General features: G+C 48.6%; 1 protein-coding gene across 2 annotated transcripts in view; it reads right to left on the bottom strand.

The window, feature by feature from the left end:
* The window catches only part of pik3r4 (phosphoinositide-3-kinase, regulatory subunit 4), a 72,803-nt gene that overhangs the window by 45,906 nt on the left and 10,274 nt on the right, over positions 1-16,623 (bottom strand). For both annotated transcript variants that reach the window (XM_072460240.1, XM_072460239.1), the window contains 5 exons: positions 12,794-12,927; positions 10,690-10,900; positions 6,776-7,123; positions 6,508-6,561; positions 1,287-1,421 (listed from right to left, as the gene is read on the bottom strand). In XM_072460240.1, the coding sequence (XP_072316341.1) occupies positions 1,287-1,421; positions 6,508-6,561; positions 6,776-7,123; positions 10,690-10,900; positions 12,794-12,927 (882 nt within the window). The remainder of the gene's footprint in view (positions 1-1,286; positions 1,422-6,507; positions 6,562-6,775; positions 7,124-10,689; positions 10,901-12,793; positions 12,928-16,623) is intronic.

The raw sequence follows: 16,623 nt of genomic DNA on the forward strand, positions 1-16,623 counted from the left end.
GTTGTCGCTGTAGTTTGTACCTGAGTCGTAGTTGTCGCTGTAGTTTGTACCTGAGTCGTAGTTGTCGCTGTAGTTTGTACCTGAGTCGTAGTTGTCGCTGTAGTTTGTACCTGAGTCGTAGTTGTCGCTGTAGTTTGTAACTGAGTCGTAGTTGTCGCTGTAGTTTGTACCTGAGTCGTAGTTGTCGCTGTAGTTTGTAACTGAGTCGTAGTTGTCGCTGTAGTTTGTACCTGAGTCGTAGTTGTCGCTGTAGTTTGTACCTGAGTCGTAGTTGTCGCTGTAGTTTGTACCTGAGTCGTAGTTGTCGCTGTAGTTTGTACCTGAGTCGTAGTTGTCGCTGTAGTTTGTACCTGAGTCGTAGTTTGTACCTGAGTCGTAGTTTGTACCTGAGTCGTAGTTGTCGCTGTAGTTTGTACCTGAGTCGTAGTTTGTACCTGAGTCGTAGTTGTCGCTGTAGTTTGTACCTGAGTCGTAGTTGTCGCTGTAGTTTGTACCTGAGTCGTAGTTGTCGCTGTAGTTTGTACCTGAGTCGTAGTTTGTACCTGAGTCGTAGTTGTCGCTGTAGTTTGTACCTGAGTCGTAGTTGTCGCTGTAGTTTGTACCTGAGTCGTAGTTGTCGCTGTAGTTTGTACCTGAGTCGTAGTTGTCGCTGTAGTTTGTAACTGAGTCGTAGTTGTCGCTGTAGTTTGTACCTGAGTCGTAGTTGTCGCTGTAGTTTGTACCTGAGTCGTAGTTGTCGCTGTAGTTTGTACCTGAGTCGTAGTTGTCGCTGTAGTTTGTACCTGAGTCGTAGTTTGTACCTGAGTCGTAGTTGTCGCTGTAGTTTGTACCTGAGTCGTAGTTTGTACCTGAGTCGTAGTTGTCGCTGTAGTTTGTACCTGAGTCGTAGTTGTCGCTGTAGTTTGTACCTGAGTCGTAGTTGTCGCTGTAGTTTGTAACTGAGTCGTAGTTGTCGCTGTAGTTTGTACCTGAGTCGTAGTTGTCGCTGTAGTTTGTACCTGAGTCGTAGTTGTCGCTGTAGTTTGTACCTGAGTCGTAGTTGTCGCTGTAGTTTGTACCTGAGTCGTAGTTGTCGCTGTAGTTTGTACCTGAGTCGTAGTTGTCGCTGTAGTTTGTACCTGAGTCGTAGTTGTCGCTGTAGTTTGTACCTGAGTCGTAGTTGTCGCTGTAGTTTGTACCTGAGTCGTAGTTGTCGCTGTAGTTTGTACCTGAGTCGTAGTTGTCGCTGTAGTTTGTACCTGAGTCGTAGTTGTCGCTGTAGTTTGTACCTGAGTCGTAGTTTGTACCTGAGTCGTAGTTGTCGCTGTGCTGCAGAGTTTCCTCCTGGTCTTCATTCACTTCCTGTTCGCAGTTGTTCACATGATTCTCCTGAACGAGCTCCAAAAACCTCAGAGCGCTCTCAGCCAAGTGAGCAATGTTCTCTACAGAGACCAGAGAGAGACCAGAGTGAGACCAGAGAGAGACCAGAGTGAGACAAGAGTGAGACCAGAGTGAGACCAGAGAGAGACAAGAGTGAGACCAGAGTGAGACCAGAGAGAGACCAGAGAGAGACAAGAGAGAGACCAGAGTGAGACAAGAGTGAGACCAGAGTGAGACCAAAGAGAGACAAGAGAGAGACCAGAGTGAGACAAGAGTGAGACCAGAGTGAGACCAGAGAGAGACCAGAGTGAGACAAGAGTGAGACCAGAGTGAGACAAGAGAGAGACCAGAGAGAGACCAGAGAGAGACCAGAGAGAGACAAGAGTGAGACCAGAGTGAGACCAGAGAGAGACCAGAGTGAGACAAGAGTGAGACCAGAGAGAGACCAGAGAGAGACCAGAGTGAGACCAGAGTGAGACAAGAGTGAGACCAGAGTGAGACAAGAGTGAGACCAGAGTGAGACCAGAGAGAGATCAGAGAGAGACCAGAGAGAGACAAGAGTGAGACCAGAGTGAGACCAGAGAGAGACCAGAGTGAGACAAGAGTGAGACCAGAGAGAGACCAGAGAGAGACCAGAGTGAGACCAGAGTGAGACCAGAGTGAGACAAGAGTGAGACCAGAGTGAGACCAGAGAGAGACAAGAGAGAGACCAGAGTGAGACAAGAGTGAGACCAGAGTGAGACCAGAGTGAGACCAGAGTGAGACCAGAGAGAGACAAGAGAGAGACCAGAGAGAGACCAGAGAGAGACCAGAGTGAGACAAGAGTGAGACCAGAGTGAGACAAGAGAGAGACCAGAGAGAGACCAGAGAGAGATCAGAGAGAGACCAGAGAGAGACAAGAGTGAGACCAGAGTGAGACCAGAGAGAGACCAGAATGAGACAAGAGTGAGACCAGAGAGAGACCAGAGAGAGACCAGAGTGAGACCAGAGTGAGACAAGAGTGAGACAAGAGTGAGACCAGAGTGAGACCAGAGAGAGACCAGAGAGAGACCAGAGAGAGACCAGAGTGAGACCAGAGTGAGACCAGAGTGAGACCAGAGAGAGACCAGAGAGAGACCAGAGAGAGACCAGAGTGAGACAAGAGTGAGACCAGAGAGAGACCAGAGAGAGACAAGAGAGAGACCAGAGTGAGACAAGAGTGAGACCAGAGTGAGACCAGAGAGAGACCAGAGTGAGACAAGAGTGAGACCAGAGTGAGACAAGAGAGAGACCAGAGAGAGACCAGAGAGAGACAAGAGTGAGACCAGAGTGAGACCAGAGAGAGACCAGAGTGAGACAAGAGTGAGACCAGAGTGAGACCAGAGTGAGACCAGAGAGAGACCAGAGAGAGACCAGAGAGAGACCAGAGAGAGACAAGAGAGAGACCAGAGTGAGACCAGAGAGAGACCAGAGTGAGACAAGAGTGAGACCAGAGAGAGACCAGTGAGAGACCAGAGTGAGACCAGAGTGAGACAAGAGTGAGACCAGAGTGAGACCAGAGAGAGACCAGAGAGAGACCAGAGAGAGACCAGAGTGAGACCAGAGAGAGACCAGAGTGAGACCAGAGAGAGACCAGAGAGAGACAAGAGAGAGACCAGAGTGAGACCAGAGAGAGACCAGAGTGAGACAAGAGTGAGACCAGAGAGAGACCAGAGAGAGACCAGAGTGAGACCAGAGTGAGACAAGAGTGAGACCAGAGTGAGACCAGAGAGAGACCAGAGAGAGACCAGAGAGAGACCAGAGTGAGACCAGAGTGAGACCAGAGAGAGACAAGAGAGAGACCAGAGTGAGACAAGAGTGAGACCAGAGTGAGACCAGAGTGAGACCAGAGAGAGACAAGAGAGAGACCAGAGAGAGACCAGAGAGAGACCAGAGTGAGACAAGAGTGAGACCAGAGTGAGACCAGAGAGAGACCAGAGAGAGACCAGAGAGAGACCAGAGAGAGACAAGAGAGAGACCAGAGTGAGACCAGAGAGAGACCAGAGTGAGACAAGAGTGAGACCAGAGAGAGACCAGAGAGAGACCAGAGTGAGACCAGAGTGAGACAAGAGTGAGACCAGAGTGAGACCAGAGAGAGACCAGAGAGAGACCAGAGAGAGACCAGAGTGAGACCAGAGAGAGACCAGAGTGAGACCAGAGAGAGACCAGAGTGAGACCAGAGTGAGACCAGAGAGAGACCAGAGTGAGACCAGAGAGAGACCAGAGAGAGACCAGAGTGAGACCAGAGTGAGACCAGAGTGAGACCAGAGAGAGACAAGAGAGAGACAAGAGAGAGACAAGAGAGAGACCAGAGTGAGACCAGAGTGAGACAAGAGTGAGACCAGAGTGAGACAAGAGTGAGACAAGAGTGAGACCAGAGTGAGACCAGAGAGAGACCAGAGAGAGACCAGAGAGAGACCAGAGAGAGACCAGAGTGAGACCAGAGAGAGACCAGAGAGAGACCAGAGTGAGACCAGAGAGAGACCAGAGTGAGACAAGAGTGAGACCAGAGTGAGACCAGAGAGAGACCAGAGAGAGACCAGAGAGAGACCAGAGAGAGACCAGAGAGAGACCAGAGTGAGACAAGAGTGAGACCAGAGTGAGACCAGAGAGAGACCAGAGTGAGACAAGAGTGAGACCAGAGAGAGACTAGAGAGAGACCAGAGAGAGACCAGAGAGAGACCAGAGAGAGACCAGAGAGAGACCAGAGAGAGACAAGAGAGAGACCAGAGAGAGACCAGAGAGAGACCAGAGAGAGACCAGAGAGAGACCAGAGAGAGACAAGAGAGAGACCAGAGTGAGACAAGAGTGAGACCAGAGTGAGACCAGAGAGAGACCAGAGAGACCAGAGAGAGACCAGAGAGAGACCAGAGAGAGAGACCAGAGTGAGACCAGAGAGAGACCAGAGAGAGACCAGAGAGAGACCAGAGAGAGACCAGAGAGAGAGACCAGAGTGAGACCAGAGAGAGACCAGAGTGAGACCAGAGTGAGACCAGAGAGAGACCAGAGAGAGACAAGAGAGAGACCAGAGTGAGACAAGAGTGAGACCAGAGTGAGACCAGAGAGAGACCAGAGTGAGACAAGAGAGAGACCAGAGAGAGACAAGAGAGAGACCAGAGTGAGAGACCAGAGTGAGACCAGAGAGAGACAAGAGTGAGAGACCAGAGTGAGACCAGAGAGAGACCAGAGTGAGACCAGAGAGAGACCAGAGTGAGACCAGAGAGAGACAAGAGAGAGACCAGAGTGAGACCAGAGTGAGACAAGAGTGAGACCAGAGTGAGACCAGAGAGAGACCAGAGTGAGACAAGAGAGAGACCAGAGAGAGACAAGAGAGCGACCAGAGAGAGACCAGAGAGAGACAAGAGTGAGAGACCAGAGTGAGACCAGAGAGAGACAAGAGTGAGAGACCAGAGTGAGACCAGAGAGAGACCAGAGTGAGACCAGAGTGAGACCAGAGTGAGACCAGAGAGAGACCAGAGAGAGACCAGAGAGAGACCAGAGTGAGACCAGAGTGAGACCAGAGAGAGACAAGAGTGAGACCAGAGAGAGACAAGAGTGAGACCAGAGAGAGACCAGAGAGAGACCAGAGTGAGACCAGAGTGAGACAAGAGTGAGACCAGAGTGAGACCAGAGAGAGAGACCAGAGTGAGACCAGAGAGAGACCAGAGAGAGACCAGAGAGAGACCAGAGAGAGAGACCAGAGAGAGACAAGAGTGAGACCAGAGTGAGACCAGAGTGAGACAAGAGTGAGACCAGAGTGAGACCAGAGTGAGACCAGAGTGAGACCAGAGAGAGACCAGAGAGAGACCAGAGAGAGACCAGAGAGAGAGACCAGAGTGAGACCAGAGAGAGACCAGAGAGAGACCAGAGAGAGACCAGAGAGAGAGACCAGAGAGAGACAAGAGTGAGACCAGAGTGAGACCAGAGTGAGACAAGAGTGAGACCAGAGTGAGACCAGAGAGAGAGACCAGAGTGAGACCAGAGAGAGACCAGAGAGAGACAAGAGTGAGACCAGAGTGAGACCAGAGTGAGACAAGAGTGAGACCAGAGTGAGACCAGAGTGAGACCAGAGTGAGACAAGAGTGAGACCAGAGTGAGACCAGAGAGAGAGACCAAAGAGAGACCAGAGAGAGACCAGAGAGAGACAAGAGTGAGACCAGAGTGAGACAAGAGTGAGACCAGAGTGAGACCAGAGTGAGACCAGAGTGAGACAAGAGTGAGACCAGAGTGAGACCAGAGTGAGACCAGAGTGAGACCAGAGAGAGAGACCAAAGAGAGACCAGAGTGAGACCAGAGAGAGACAAGAGTGAGACCAGAGTGAGACCAGAGTGAGACCAGAGTGAGACCAGAGTGAGACAAGAGTGAGACCAGAGTGAGACAAGAGTGAGACCAGAGTGAGACCAGAGTGAGACCAGAGAGAGACCAGAGAGAGACCAGAGAGAGACCAGAGAGAGACCAGAGAGAGAGACCAGAGTGAGACAAGAGTGAGACCAGAGAGAGACCAGAGAGAGACCAGAGAGAGACCAGAGAGAGACCAGAGAGAGAGACCAGAGTGAGACAAGAGTGAGACCAGAGTGAGACAAGAGTGAGACCAGAGTGAGACCAGAGTGAGAGACCAGAGAGAGACCAGAGTGAGACCAGAGTGAGACAAGAGTGAGACCAGAGTGAGACAAGAGTGAGACCAGAGTGAGACCAGAGTGAGAGACCAGAGAGAGACAAGAGTGAGACCAGAGAGAGACCAGAGAGAGACCAGAGAGAGACAAGAGTGAGACCAGAGTGAGACCAGAGAGAGACCAGAGTGAGACAAGAGTGAGACCAGAGTGAGACCAGAGTGAGACAAGAGTGAGACAAGAGAGAGACCAGAGAGAGACAAGAGAGAGACCAGAGAGAGACCAGAGAGAGACAAGAGAGAGACCAGAGAGAGACCAGAGTGAGACCAGAGAGAGACCAGAGTGAGACAAGAGAGAGACCAGAGAGAGACAAGAGCGAGACCAGAGAGAGACCAGAGTGAGACCAGAGAGAGACCAGTGAGACAAGAGAGAGACCAGAGAGAGACAAGAGTGAGACCAGAGTGAGACAAGAGTGAGACCAGAGTGAGACCAGTTAAATGAACACTAAACAGTCTCTCACCAGCGTATGCGAGCCGTACGATGGTGGCTTCGTCTTGAGCCAGCTGAGCAATTCCTGAGACATAAGTTTGATGAATAAAATAATAATTTCTCTAATGGTCACGTTAGTCTGGACTAAACAGACTCTAAACACAAACCTCAACAGTGACAGTGGCATTATTCAATCTAAATATCAAAAAAGAATAAACCATTTCTGATTTTCCTCAATAATACAATTTATTCATAAATATTCTCTCTAGAAGCTTTGGCTGCAGCTCCAGGACACAAACCTGGGAGAATATACTCTGGGTAGATGTTGGTGTCGTTGCGCGGGGCCCCGTTGACCATGCCCAGGACGCGGGTGAGGGTCCTGAGGGCCTGGGCGCGGATGCGTGGCACGGCGTCGGCGCACATGTGCAGCAGGTACGGCGTGATGCGGTCCAGGAGCACGTCCACGCTCAGACGAGGGCCCAGCCGCAGGACCAGGTCCAGAGCGGCCAGTTTACTGTGGCAGGAGTGCAGCGTCTGAAGGCACGAGGTCAACAAAGACACCAGCACCGTGAGGCCCTGCTCCTCCCGAGAGCTGAGAGAGGCGTCTGGGGAGAGGGAAGGCTCCGGCAGAGAGGACGAGGAGGGGCCTGAGGAGACAGCAGAGATGTTTGACAGAGATCCAAGACATATCACTAAACCCGGTCTAAACCCGGTCTAAGACCAATGTAAACCCGGTCTAAACCCGGTCTAAGACCAATGTAAACCCGGTCTAAGACCAATGTAAACCCGGTCTAAACCCGTTCTAAGACCAATGTAAACCCGGTCTAAGACCAATGTAAACCCGGTCTAAACCCGGTCTAAGACCAGTGTAAACCCGGTCTAAGACCAATGTAAACCCGGTCTAAACCCGGTCTAAGACCAATGTAAACCCGGTCTAAGACCAATGTAAACCCGGTCTAAACCCGGTCTAAGACCAGTGTAAACCCGGTCTAAGACCAATGTAAACCCGGTCTAAACCCGGTCTAAGACCAATGTAAACCCGGTCTAAACCCGGTCTAAGACCAATGTAAACCCGGTCTAAACCCGGTCTAAGACCAGTGTAAACCCGGTCTAAGACCAATGTAAACCCGGTCTAAACCCGGTCTAAGACCAATGTAAACCCGGTCTAAGACCAATGTAAACCCGGTCTAAACCCGGTCTAAGACCAGTGTAAACCCGGTCTAAGACCAATGTAAACTTGGTCTAAACCCGGTCTAAGACCAATGTAAACCCGGTCTAAACCCGGTCTAAGACCAATGTAAACCCGGTCTAAACCCGTTCTAAGACCAATGTAAACCCGGTCTAAGACCAATGTAAACCCGGTCTAAACCCGGTCTAAGACCAGTGTAAACCCGGTCTAAGACCAATGTAAACCCGGTCTAAACCCGGTCTAAGACCAATGTAAACCCGGTCTAAGACCAATGTAAACCCGGTCTAAACCCGGTCTAAGACCAGTGTAAACCCGGTCTAAGACCAATGTAAACCCGGTCTAAACCCGGTCTAAGACCAATGTAAACCCGGTCTAAACCCGGTCTAAGACCAATGTAAACCCGGTCTAAGACCAGTGTAAACCCGGTCTAAGACCAATGTAAACCCGGTCTAAACCCGGTCTAAGACCAATGTAAACCCGGTCTAAGACCAATGTAAACCCGGTCTAAACCCGGTCTAAGACCAGTGTAAACCCGGTCTAAGACCAATGTAAACCCGGTCTAAACCCGGTCTAAGACCAATGTAAACCCGGTCTAAACCCGGTCTAAGACCAATGTAAACCCGGTCTAAGACCAATGTAAACCCGGTCTAAACCCGGTCTAAGACCAGTGTAAACCCGGTCTAAGACCAATGTAAACCCGGTCTAAACCCGGTCTAAGACCAATGTAAACCCGGTCTAAGACCAATGTAAACCCGGTCTAAACCCGGTCTAAGACCAGTGTAAACCCGGTCTAAGACCAATGTAAACCCGGTCTAAACCCGGTCTAAGACCAATGTAAACCCGGTCTAAGACCAATGTAAACCCGGTCTAAACCCGGTTTAAGACCAGTGTAAACCCGGTCTAAGACCAATGTAAACCCGGTCTAAAACCGGTCTAAGACCAATGTAAACCCGGTCTAAACCCGGTCTAAGACCAATGTAAACCCGGTCTAAGACCAATGTAAACCCGGTCTAAACCCGGTCTAAGACCAGTGTAAACCCGGTCTAAGACCAATGTAAACCCGGTCTAAACCCGGTCTAAGACCAATGTAAACCCGGTCTAAGACCAATGTAAACCCGGTCTAAACCCGGTCTAAGACCAGTGTAAACCCGGTCTAAGACCAATGTAAACCCGGTCTAAACCCGGTCTAAGACCAATGTAAACCCGGTCTAAGACCAATGTAAACCCGGTCTAAGACCAATGTAAACCCGGTCTAAACCCGGTCTAAGACCAATGTAAACCCGGTCTAAAACCAATGTAAACCCGGTCTAAACCCGGTCTAAGACCAATGTAAACCCGGTCTAAGACCAATGTAAACCCGGTCTAAACCCGGTCTAAGACCAATGTAAACCCGGTCTAAGACCAATGTAAACCCGGTCTAAACCCGGTCTAAGACCAGTGTAAACCCGGTCTAAGACCAATGTAAACCCGGTCTAAACCCGGTCTAAGACCAATGTAAACCCGGTCTAAGTCCAATGTAAACCCGGTCTAAACCCGGTCTAAGACCAGTGTAAACCCGGTCTAAACCCGGTCTAAGTCCAATGTAAACCCGGTCTAAGACCGGTGTAAAGCCAGTGTAAACCCTGTGTAAACTCGGTCTAAACCTGGTCTAAACCCGATCTAAACCCAGTCTAAACCCAATCCAAACCTGGTGTAAACCCAATCTAAACCCTAGCGCAGGGGTGGGCAAACTGTGGCCCGCGGGCCACATCTGGTCCGCAGGACCTTTCAATCCGGCCGCCAAGTTTGTCCAAGTAATATTTTTTTTAAAAAGAGATGGAAAAAAAAGTTTTTTGTTTGTTTCCCTTCTGTCTGCTCTTGTGTCCTTCACACACATCCTTCTGTCTGCTCTTGTGTCCTTCACACACATCCTTCTGTCTGCTCTTGTGTCCTTCACACACATCCTTCTGTCTGCTCTTGTGTCCTTCACACACATCCTTCTGTCTGCTCTTGTGTCCTTCACACACATCCTTCTGTCTGCTCTTGTGTCCTTCACACACATCCTTCTGTCTGCTCTTGTGTCCTTCACACACATCCTTCTGTCTGCTCTTGTGTCCTTCACACACATCCTTCTGTCTGCTCTTGTGTCCTTCACACACATCCTTCTGTCTGCTCTTGTGTCCTTCACACACATCCTTCTGTCTGCTCTTGTGTCCTTCACACACATCCTTCTGTCTGCTCTTGTGTCCTTCACACACATCCTTCTGTCTGCTCTTGTGTCCTTCACACACATCCTTCTGTCTGCTCTTGTGTCCTTCACACACATCCTTCTGTCTGCTCTTGTGTCCTTCACACACATCCTTCTGTCTGCTCTTGTGTCCTTCACACACATCCTTCTGTCTGCTCTTGTGTCCTTCACACACATCCTTCTGTCTGCTCTTGTGTCCTTCACACATGACGTGAAGTGAATTCAATAATAGATTCAATGGCCTGTATTTGACAGAAAAGTGATATTTTATTTTTTTCCGCTACTTGCCTGGATTTGAATATGGCCCTCGGAGGGGAATAATTGCCCCCCCTGGTGTAGTGGGTCTCACCCCTGGTGTAGTGGGTCTCACCCCTGGTGTAGTGGGTCTCACCCCTGGTGTAGTGGGTCTCACCCCTGGTGTAGTGGGTCTCACCCCTGGTGTAGTGGGTCTCACCCCTGCTTTAGGGTCTCACCCCTGGTGTAGTGGGTCTCACCCCTGGTGTAGTGGGTCTCACCCCTGGTGTAGTGGGTCTCACCCCTGGTGTAGTGGGTTTCACCCCTGCTTTAGGGTCTCACCCCTGGTGTAGTGGGTCTCACCCCTGCTTTAGGGTCTCACCCCTGGTGTAGTGGGTCTCACCCCTGGTGTAGTGGGTCTCACCCCTGCTTTAGGGTCTCACCCCTGCTTTAGGGTCTCACCCCTGGTGTAGTGGGTCTCACCCCTGGTGTAGTGGGTCTCACCCCTGCTTTAGGGTCTCACCCCTGGTGTTGTGGGTCTCACCCCTGCTTTAGGGTCTCACCGGTGCTGAGGCGGTCCAGGATGTGGTCCAGGTCTCGGTGCACCAGCAGCACTCGGTCGTCGGCCGGCTGCAGAGACTCTGTGGTGAACTGGACCATGTAGTTCTGGAGAAAAGAGTAGAAGACGTCGGGAAACGCTCGTCCTCGCTGCTGTTTGAGGTACTCTTCTGCTGAGAGACGCTTTTCTGGATCCAACTGGACCATGTGAGACACCTGCCAGAGAACAGGGTCAGAACCAGGACTAAAGCGGGTCTAAAGCAGGACTAAAGCAGGACTAAAGCAGGACTAAACCAGGACTAAAGCAGGACTAAACCAGGACTAAAGCAGGTCTAAACCAGGACTAAAGCAGGACAAAAGCAGGACTAAAGCAGGACTAAAGCAGGTCTAAAGCAGGACTAAAGCAGGTCTAAAGCAGGACTAAAGCAGGACTAAAGCAGGTCTAAAGCAGGACTAAAGCAGGACTAAAGCAGGACTAAAGCAGGTCTAAAGCAGGTCTAAACCAGGACTAAAGCAGGTCTAAAGCAGGACTAAAGCAGGACTAAAGCAGGTCTAAAGCAGGTCTAAACCAGGACTAAAGCAGGTCTAAAGCAGGACTAAAGCAGGACTAAAGCAGGACTAAAGCAGGACTAAACCAGGACTAAAGCAGGACTAAAGCAGGACTAAAGCAGGACTAAAGCAGGTCTAAAGCAGGACTAAACCAGGACTAAACCAGGACTAAACCAGGACTAAAGCAGGACTAAAGCAGGTCTAAAGCAGGACTAAAGCAGGTCTAAAGCAGGACTAAAGCAGGTCCAAAGCAGGTCTAAAGCAGGTCTAAAGCAGGACTAAAGCAGGACTAAAGCAGGTCTAAAGCAGGTCTAAACCAGGACTAAAGCAGGACAAAAGCAGGACTAAAGCAGGACTAAAGCAGGACTAAAGCAGGTCTAAAGCAGGTCTAAAGCAGGACTAAACCAGGACTAAAGCAGGACAAAAGCAGGACTAAAGCAGGTCTAAAGCAGGACTAAAGCAGGACTAAAGCAGGTTTAAAGCAGGACTAAACCAGGACTAAAGCAGGACTAAAGCAGGTCTAAAGCAGGACTAAAGCAGGTCTAAAGCAGGTCCAAAGCAGGTCTAAAGCAGGACTAAAGCAGGTCTAAAGCAGGACTAAAGCAGGACTAAAGCAGGACTAAAGCAGGTCTAAAGCAGGACTAAAGCAGGACTAAAGCAGGTCTAAAGCAGGACTAAAGCAGGTCTAAAGCAGGACTAAAGCAGGACTAAAGCAGGACTAAAGCAGGTCTAAAGCAGGTCTAAAGCAGGTCTAAAGCAGGACTAAAGCAGGACTAAAGCAGGACTAAAGCAGGACTAAAGCAGGACTAAAGCAGGACTAAAGCAGGACTAAAGCAGGTCTAAAGCAGGACTAAAGCAGGACTAAAGCAGGACTAAAGCAGGACTAAAGCAGGTCTAAAGCAGGACTAAAGCAGGACTTAAGCAGGACTAAAGCAGGTCTAAAGCAGGACTAAAGCAGGTCTAAAGCAGGACTAAAGCAGGACTAAAGCAGGACTAAAGCAGGTCTAAAGCAGGACTAAAGCAGGACTAAAGCAGGTCTAAAGCAGGACTAAAGCAGGACTAAAGCAGGACTAAAGCAGGACTAAAGCAGGTCTAAAGCAGGACTAAAGCAGGACTTAAGCAGGTCTAAAGCAGGTCTAAAGCAGGACTAAAACAGGTCTAAAGCAGGACTAAAGCAGGATTAAAGCAGGACTAAAGCAGGACTAAAGCAGGTCTAAAGCAGGACTAAAGCAGGACTAAAGCAGGACTAAAGCAGGTCTAAAGCAGGTCTAAAGCAGGACTAAAGCAGGACTAAAGCAGGACTAAAGCAGGACTAAAGCAGGACTAAAGCAGGTCTAAAGCAGGACTAAAGCAGGACTTAAGCAGGTCTAAAGCAGGTCTAAAGCAGGACTAAAACAGGTCTAAAGCAGGACTAAAGCAGGATTAAAGCAGGACTAAAGCAGGACTAAAGCAGGTCTAAAGCAGGACTAAAGCAGGACTAAAGCAGGACTAAAGCAGGACTAAAGCAGGACTAAAGCAGGACTAAAGCAGGACTAAAGCAGGTCTAAAGTGGTCCCGTACCAGCTGGCGCACACAGGGGTCTTCGATCTTCATCAGAACAGGTTCAGTCTGGTAAAGGCCTTTACGATACGCCAAGAGCTGAGAGAGATCGAAGAGAGGAACGCCTTCAGTGAAGAGTTCAGCGATCACACAACCTGCACACAAACAACACAACTGTGACACACTGAGACACAAACACAACTGTGACACACTGAGACACAGAAACAACACAACTGTGACACACTGAGACACAAACACAACTGTGACACACTGAGACACAGAAACAACACAACTGTGACACACTGAGACACAAACACAACTGTGACACACTGAGACACACAAACAACACAACTGTGACACACTGAGACACACAAACAACACAACTGTGACACACTGAGACACAAACACAACTGTGACACACTGAGACACACAAACAACACAACTGTGACACACTGAGACACACAAACAACACAACTGTGACACACTGAGACAAACAAACACAACTGTGACACACTGAGACACACAAACAACAAAACAGTGACACACTGAGACACACAAACAACACAACTGTGACATACTGAGACACACAAACAACACAACTGTGACACACTGAGACACACAAACAAAACAACTGTGACACACTGAGACACACAAACAACACAACTGTGACACACTGAGACACACAAACAACACAACTGTGACACACTGAGACACACAAACAACACAACTGTGACACACTGAGACACACAAACACCACAACTGTGACACACTGAGACACACAAACAACACAACTGTGACATACTGAGACACACAAACAACACAACTGTGACACACTGAGACACACAAACAAAACAACTGTGACACACTGAGACACACAAACAACACAACTGTGACACACTGAGACACACAAACAACACAACTGTGACACACTGAGACACACAAACAACACAACTGTGACATACTGAGACACAAAAACACCACAACTGTGACACACTGAGACACACAAACAACACAACTGTGACACACTGAGACACACAAACAACACAACTGTGACACACTGAGACACACAAACAACACAACTGTGACACACTGAGACACACAAACAACACAACTGTGACACACTGAGACACACAAACAAAACAACTGTGACACACTGAGACACACAAACAACACAACTGTGACACACTGAGACACACAAACAACACAACTGTGACACACTGAGACACACAAACAACACAACTGTGACATACTGAGACACAAAAACACCACAACTGTGACACACTGAGACACACAAACAACACAACTGTGACACACTGAGACACACAAACAACACAACTGTGACACACTGAGACACACAAACAACACAACTGTGACACACTGAGACACACAAACAACACAACTGTGACACACTGAACACACAAACAACACAACTGTGACACACTGTGACACACAAACACAACTGTGACACACAGACACACAAACAACACAACTGTGACACACTGAGACACACAAACAACACAACTGTGACACACTGAGACACACAAACAACACAACTGTGACACACTGAGACACACAAACACAACTGTGACACACTGAGACACACAAACAACACAACTGTGACACACTGAGACACACAAACAACACAACTGTGACACACTGAGACACACAAACAACACAACTGTGACACACTGAGACACACAAACACCACAACTGTGACACACTGAGACACACAAACACAACAGTGACACACTGAGACACACAAACACAACTGTGACACACTGAGACACACAAACAACAAAACAGTGACACACTGAGACACACAAACAAACACAACTGTGACACACTGAGACACACAAACACCACAACTGTGACACACTGAGACACACAAACACAACTGTGACACACTGAGACACACAAACAACACAACTGTGACACACTGAGACACACAAACAACACAACAGTGACACACTGAGACACACAAACAACACAACAGTGACACACTGAGACACACAAACAACACAACTGTGACACACTGAGACACACAAACAACACAACTGTGACACACTGAGACACACAAACAACACAACTGTGACACACTGAGACACACAAACAACACAACTGTGACACACTGAGACACACAAACAACACAACTGTGACACACTGAGACACACAAACAACACAACTGTGACACACTGAGACACAAAAACAACACAACTGTGACACACTGAGACACACAAACAACACAACTGTGACACACTGAGACACACAAACAACACAACTGTGACACACTGAGACACACAAACACAACAGTGACACACTGAGACACACAAACAACACAACTGTGACACACTGAGACACACAAACAACACAACTGTGACACACTGAGACACACAAAGCAACACAACTGTGACACACTGAGACACACAAACAACACAACTGTGACACACTGAGACACACAAACAACACAACTGTGACACACTGAGACACACAAACAACACAACTGTGACACACTGAGACACACAAACAACACAACTGTGACACACTGAGACACACAAACAACACAACTGTGACACACTGAGACACACAAAAACACAACTGTGACACACTGAGACACACAAACACAACTGTGACACACTGAGACACACAAACACACAACTGTGACACACTGAGACACACAAACACCACAACTGTGACACACTGAGACACACAAACACAACTGTGACACACTGAGACACACAAACAACACAACTGTGACACACTGAGACACACAAACAACACAACTGTGACACACTGAGACACACAAAAAACACAACTGTGACACACTGAGACACACAAACACAACTGTGACACACTGAGACACACAAACAACACAACTGTGACACACTGAGACACACAAACACCACAACTGTGACACACTGAGACACACAAACACAACTGTGACACACTGAGACACACAAACAACACAACTGTGACACACTGAGACACACAAACAACACAACTGTGACACACTGAGACACACAAACAACACAACTGTGACACACTGAGACACACAAACAACACAACTGTGACACACTGAGACACACAAACACAACAGTGACACACTGAGACACACAAACAACACAACTGTGACACACTGAGACACACAAACAACACAACTGTGACACACTGAGACACACAAACAACACAACTGTGACACACTGAGACACACAAACACCACAACTGTGACACACTGAGACACACAAACAACACAACTGTGACACACTGAGACACACAAACAACACAACTGTGACACACTGAGACACACAAACAACACAACTGTGACACACTGAGACACACAAACAACACAACTGTGACACACTGAGACACACAAACAACACAACTGTGACACACTGAGACACACAAACAACACAACTGTGACACACTGAGACACACAAACAACACAACTGTGACACACTGAGACACACAAACACAACAGTGACACACTGAGACACACAAACACAACTGTGACACACTGAGACACACAAACAACAAAACAGTGACACACTGAGACACACAAACAACAAACAGTGACACACTGAGACACACAAACACCACAACTGTGACACACTGAGACACACAAACAACAAAACAGTGACACACTGAGACACACAAACAAACACAACTGTGACACACTGAGACACACAAACAACACAACTGTGACACACTGAGACACACAAACAACACAACTGTGACACACTGAGACAAACAAACACAACTGTGACACACTGAGACACACAAACAACACAACTGTGACACACTGAGACACACAAAAAACACAACTGTGACACACTGAGACACACAAACACAACTGT

This window comes from Eucyclogobius newberryi, unplaced genomic scaffold, assembly GCF_026437365.1.
Source record: "Eucyclogobius newberryi isolate DKJ021-1_F unplaced genomic scaffold, fEucNew1.0.hap1 SCAF_3, whole genome shotgun sequence".
Lineage (NCBI taxonomy): Eukaryota > Metazoa > Chordata > Actinopteri > Gobiiformes > Gobiidae > Eucyclogobius > Eucyclogobius newberryi.